General features: G+C 42.0%; 1 protein-coding gene across 3 annotated transcripts in view; it reads right to left on the bottom strand.

Moving 5' to 3' along the window:
- Window positions 1-6,000, bottom strand: part of pot1 (protection of telomeres 1 homolog) — a 59,793-nt gene that overhangs the window by 44,766 nt on the left and 9,027 nt on the right. For all 3 annotated transcript variants that reach the window (XM_023419955.2, XM_023419954.2, XM_087177605.1), the window contains exons 2-3: window positions 1,684-1,817; window positions 1,009-1,081 (exon numbers count right to left, since the gene is read on the bottom strand). In XM_023419955.2, coding sequence (XP_023275723.1) covers window positions 1,009-1,081; window positions 1,684-1,803 — 193 coding nt within the window. In that variant the 5' untranslated portion in view covers window positions 1,804-1,817. The remainder of the gene's footprint in view (window positions 1-1,008; window positions 1,082-1,683; window positions 1,818-6,000) is intronic.

Below are 6,000 nucleotides of genomic sequence, written 5' to 3' on the forward strand. Positions count from 1 at the left end.
TGTTGTTTATTCCATGTATTTTCTAATCCAACAATATTGTAATTATTCTTCAGTTTGACCGAGATGTTATCGTTATTTTGATTTCTTATTGGACTCAACGTAGTATTCGTAGTTTCTATGTGTTTATATTCTTTTCTTTCTTCAAGACACCAAACCCCAAATGGCTCTTGATGAGCAGACCACTGTTTGCATGGCAAGGTAATGTGAGAACAACAACACAAACACAACAAAACTTTGAGTCCTTTGCCTTGACCAAAAATTCACTCAGCTCAAATATTTACTGTGAATTAGGGGTGGGCGATATGGCAAAAATATCATATCATGATTTTTTAAAAATAAAAATCACGATTTCGATTTTATCACGATCTTAAATTGGAAAAAGAAAAACAGACAATTTAGACCAAATAGTCAATTTTTTTAGCGACCAACTCCGTTTGGCTTTCGGCCATCGCTCTCCATGTGCTACCGCTACACACACAAACAAGGAGGCGGGTAGGAAAGCGCGTCACTGCCCGTAATTCGCTATGATTGGTCGGTCAGGTTGACGACGTCAATACGTCTGGTGCATCGGTGCATCAGCATAGAACTGCAATTTATAGAATGTGCCCTAGACAATCCCACGATCTCTGCAGTTTGAAAGATCATCTTCACGTTGTAATCCTTCACGATCTAATATCGTCATATCGCCCACCCCTACTGTGAATCACTACCTCATTTGAGTCAAGGTTACATTGTTTTCAGTGGAACATAATAATGACTAAACTGAACATTGTTCATTATGTGTACACAATATTCAAAAATAAATCAATCTACCACAATAAATTAAGTTTTCCTTTTCTCTTTTAAAAAGATTGAATTTTCAAAACCTCCAACCAAAGTAAACTAAAAGACAATTTCCTACTGTGACTGAATGGTTTCATTTATAAAGATCGAAAGGTTGTCATTTATAACACAAAGAACCCAGCAGGACATGCAGACATGCGTTACACACAAATGTTTGCATATTACCTTGGATGACAGTCTTCAAGATGAAGTCATCTGATGCTGACGACAACAGTCGTTCTTTACGGACCACTTTCCCCTGGAAAAATAAAGAACATTAAACTTGGAGACAAACTGAGAAACATTTATCTCTGACTGAAGCTCTACAGAGTTTCACTGAGAGCCTGTCAACTGATCAAAGCCACGTCAGGAAGCTGAGCAGCGTTGATGAGTGCCTCAGGGAAAAATGAGCTGCGAGACAGAAGGTGGATTATTCTGCTGCTTTGGTTTTCATAAACACATTCCTGCAGCGTGCTAATCAAGAACAAGAAAACGGCCTCACATGCAGGAGAAGTGAGCACATGGTGGCAGGTGACAGTTGAATGCAGAGGAAACAGGAAAATACATGAAATTTTGAACTCTACAGAAACAATTTGGTATCCAAAACATCTTTTAACTAATTGTTCTTTAAAGAGGTGATCCTAAAGGTCCACATATACACATCATCCAATTAAACACAGGTGTGACTCCCAGGTCCAGCCCATCCATCATGTCAATATGTACACATCAAATTATTTATAATATTTACATCATGAAATTCAGAGATATTTAAACCCCTGATGAAGATGTCATGTCGAAAGATTTTGTCAACAAGAAATATCCGTTCATCGTTGTCTAAAAATGAAAAGAGTGTAAACAAACCTTGACTGTTTTGCCGGAGGAGTCTGTGCTGGTGGTGATGTGCGAGATGGGAATCATGGTCAGGTGTGCTGGTACCTGGGCGCCAGGCCCCGCCCCGTCCGACAGCACACAGACAGGCATGACATCAAGGCGACCTGGAGACAAGACATAAGATTAAATTGTGAACCAACAACAGGGGCTAGGATGAAATACCTGAAACAATGACTTCAGGTTTGTAAAATAACAACGCCACCGCTGACACATCTGAAAATATTCAGTTCACATTCGTGCGGTTTGGGCATGAGCGAACGTCAGTGGTTTCAGGCTTTAATCTGTCTCAGAACACAGGACACAGCTGCTGACAGACACTGATCCAAGCTGTGATCTCTGGTTTAAAGTCCAGTTCAACCATTCTCCGCCACAGACGATTCATTACCAGGATAAAACCTATGACAGGAAACACCAGATCCATGTCGACAGCTCAGCAGGAGGGTTAAAGTCTTTGAGGCGTTTCAGAGAGAAACGCAGGAAAGTGTTGGCCGTGTTCCCAGCAGGTAGCACGTTGCTTCCTGTCAGTGCTCGTTAGTTTGATTTCAGGCAGATTTGACTGGCGAGTCCCTCGGTGGTACCTCGTTGACCGAGGACGGCGGAGCGGGAACAGCCTGCGAGGCAGACGAGCTGTTCACTCGACCGTACAGTCAGCTGTTCAGTCAGGCAGAAAACCCAGCCAGGAAAAAAATAAAATCAAATAAACCTCTCTGATTTAGACCAGAGGGGAGGAGCCGAAGGCCTGAATTAGAGAAAGATGAGTGATTCATTCATGAGTTCAGAGCTGCTCTGTGTGAAGGTACCACACACAATTTCTGGGTGTGACCTACAGCTGCTACGAGTCACTCCGGCAGTCAGTCCGTCCGTCCCCGAAAAACCTCACCAGCCTCACAGAGCCGCAGGTTTTACAGACTCACCTGCAGCTCAGCAGGATTTCTACAGTCTAAACACAGAGTACGAGTTTTTCTGGTGTCACTGATTTATGTAGCTCACAAATAAAAACAGACAAAAACAGCCTCTTCTTTTAGTGGCTGTACACAGGGGTTATAAAAGAACAAACATTGAATACCAAGAGGTGATATTAAACGTCAGATCACAGATCAGATTCATAATGTGTTCATGTTTGTTCAGATAGTTCCTAATACCGATTTTTTTTTTTAAATGTCCATTTTAGGCTGCAGTTTATTATCTTAGAGAGATAAATGCACTGTGGCAAAAAATACATATTCCTGCTTCTGAGAACAGTACGTCACATAGAGAAAGAAAAACGACTCAGCTTAAAGAAACAAGCTACAAATACAGAAACACTGCAAGTCGCACAAAACAAAATCGAGCTACAACTTACAATTTACAAATAGCAATTTTTATTTGCGATTATTCTCTCTCAATTTAACTACAGGTCTGCAGTTAGAGATAAATTTATACAGAGCATAATTGCTCATTTGTCTTGTTTCTGTATGAATAGAATCAGATTAGAAATGATGATGATGTGATTTTTGTGACAATGTGATTTGGAGGCCGGGGCGTCTCTGTAGCACCACAACGCTTCCTGTGCTGACAATACACAACAATGTGACACATTTTACCTTCATCACAAAGGTTGCAGCTCCAGTGATTTGGATGTTGCACTTGGCCATATTATATTTCGATTAATTGTGTAGCCCTAGGTGATATGCAGAATTTAATATCAATACAATCCAGCCAGAATATCACGATATACAATATCATTGCGTGGGGGACGATGCTGCCACTAAACAGCAGTTTTCTTTGTCAGATGCCAAGGTTCAATGCACAGTAAGAAAGCAGTGAAATGAGAGTTGAATTGCAAAAATTATAAATAGATATATATTTTTCTATATTATGATGATATTATGAAAAATATCACATATGAATCACAACTAGAAATCTTTGATATTATTGAATATCAACAAAGCTTAGCAGCAAGGAAGAGTCAACCTTTAAATAAACTTGGCTTATTTTCATCATTGAAATGCATCTTTTCAAAAGCTGATTCACACTTTTCTCTGACTCTGCCTCCCTATTGGCAACTGCCTGGTCACGCAGCATCCTGTGACGGAAACCCACCTGACAGAACCTTATCTATACACGCAGCCAGCTGACCCGCAGCCTGTTTGTTTGTCAGCTTCAGTAAACGAATGGGTCCAGAGTGAACTGTGAGTCAGAGCGCCCCCACAAACTCCCCAGAGCGGCAACGTATCACAGACCACCAGTCGGCTGGAAACAGTCTGCTGATCCCCGTGGTGGGAGAGCAGCTGATCCCTGCCAAATGTCGGCCGGCCCACCCAGAGCAGACGGCCGCTTCCCTGCTCCGCCGAGTGTCACCGTGGCCCAGCGCTCAGCTGCTCCGGGACGCTCATTAACTCGGAGGGCAACTCAAGTTCATCCCGACGACGTCACTGGTGAGGAGCAGAGAGGCTGAGAGGGGCAGAGGAGAGATCTCCGAATAGCAGCTCATGAACACAGTGCAGCAGTTATCCTGCAGATCACACATGACTGCTGGGGGGGGGGGGCACTGAAATATTACTGACCTGTTCCCCTCAGAGGACAGCAGGGGGGCCCGCTGACGTATCACACAACATCCCTACCAGCATGATAAGTGTGAGTCACATCTATTAATGGCTTCAAATTCATCCATTCATCATTTATTTTAAAACGCCACATAAAGCTGAAAATTATTAGTCAAGTAAATGACTCATCAGCTGAAAGAAAATGAATCAGAAACATTACTGTATTTTTTTTATTTAATCATATTTTAAGCAAAAAGAAATTAAATCTGTGGTTTTTTTATCTCAACAAGCTAAAAATAAAGATACACACGTCAAACTCTATCACCGTTTTCTTTGTAAAACGTAACTGCCACAAAGTCGTGTTCACTCTGGGGTCTCCAACAAAAATAAGACAAATTTCATTCCCCGATGTCACAACTTATTAGAAAACCTCGTGTAACTGAGTCACTTAACTGTAACTGAGGTAAAAGTTTGAAATAATCGTGACACTGATTTGAAGTAATGTGCAAGATAAACATCGTCTCAGATGCTGCATTTAACTGCTGCAGAAACGGACGCACCAAGAAGTGATGGGAAACCATGTGGAGAACATGATGGAAATAAAGCATTTATGTTTGTTTCATGTACTAATCAGATGTGTGTAATCAATCTGCATAACGACAGGAAACCAGAGTTAATGTACAGACAGATGTAAACACCACAATACGCTGTACGTGACCCCCGCCACCGTCCACTGACGAACAAACTCATATCAAATTGCTGATTTACAATCTTCAGTTTCCTAAAGTACATTCATTAATTACAGACAGAGGTGAACCTCCAACACGCATCGCTCAGTGTTGGCTGCAGCCTGAAGGTTCATTTTCTACGACATAAAACCTGCAGCTGCCACAGGCGCACGCTCCAGCACTTTCACCTATTGAACAAAATAAATAATAAACTCACACAGCTCAGCAGGTGTTTTTTTTTTTATCAGGTCAGGAGCAGCTTGCGAGCGCCGAGCGGAGGCAGCGTGTCGAGGGAGAGCAGCTCTGCAGCACTCAGAGAACGCCATTTATTAAAAACCATTTAAAACCTACACTTCAGCGCCGAGCCACAAACTCTCTGTGGACGGGGGCAGAAAGAAAAGACAGACGGACTGAACAGAGAGACAGACGGACCCTGGACAGAGACACTCATGTTTAATTTGCCTCACGTCCACACCACACTAAACAAAGTTAAAAAGGTTAATTTATTTCTTATACAAAGCCACGATTGTTGTTTCACCCTCCAGCTCCGCGCACTGCACAGCCATTACTTCAAACATGTAGCCTGGTTCCACACCTCCGAATCACTCACTGCACTTTAAACCTGCTCTAATCTAAATCTTCATAGTAACAACAGATGAAATTGCTATGCACAATTTGAAACATGTCGCTTGTAGTAACGAGCCCACAGAGAAATGTCACCAGCTCTGCAGTTCCCCGCAGCTTTCAGCCTCTTTCAGCTCCTGCTTCTAAGGCGTATTTACTGAACGCTTCAGTCGCACTGTTCACAACCTGCCCAGCACCAGGCAGCACACACACACAGTCAGAGACCAGCTGGTGAAGAGAGGGAAACATCCAGTGGCTGAAGAGGCGGAAATTTCTCTCACGACTCCATTGGGATGATGTTGTTGCATGTACTGGTGGCGATAGAACAAATACACTTTTATTATTGTTTATTAATTATTAACTGTTTTTATTATAATTATTATTATTATTATTATTATTATTATTATTAT

This window comes from Seriola lalandi, unplaced genomic scaffold (genome assembly GCF_002814215.2).
Source record: "Seriola lalandi dorsalis isolate HSWRI2012SDOR001 ecotype SW California unplaced genomic scaffold, Sedor1 jcf7180002054614, whole genome shotgun sequence".
Taxonomy (NCBI): Eukaryota; Metazoa; Chordata; class Actinopteri; order Carangiformes; family Carangidae; genus Seriola; species Seriola lalandi.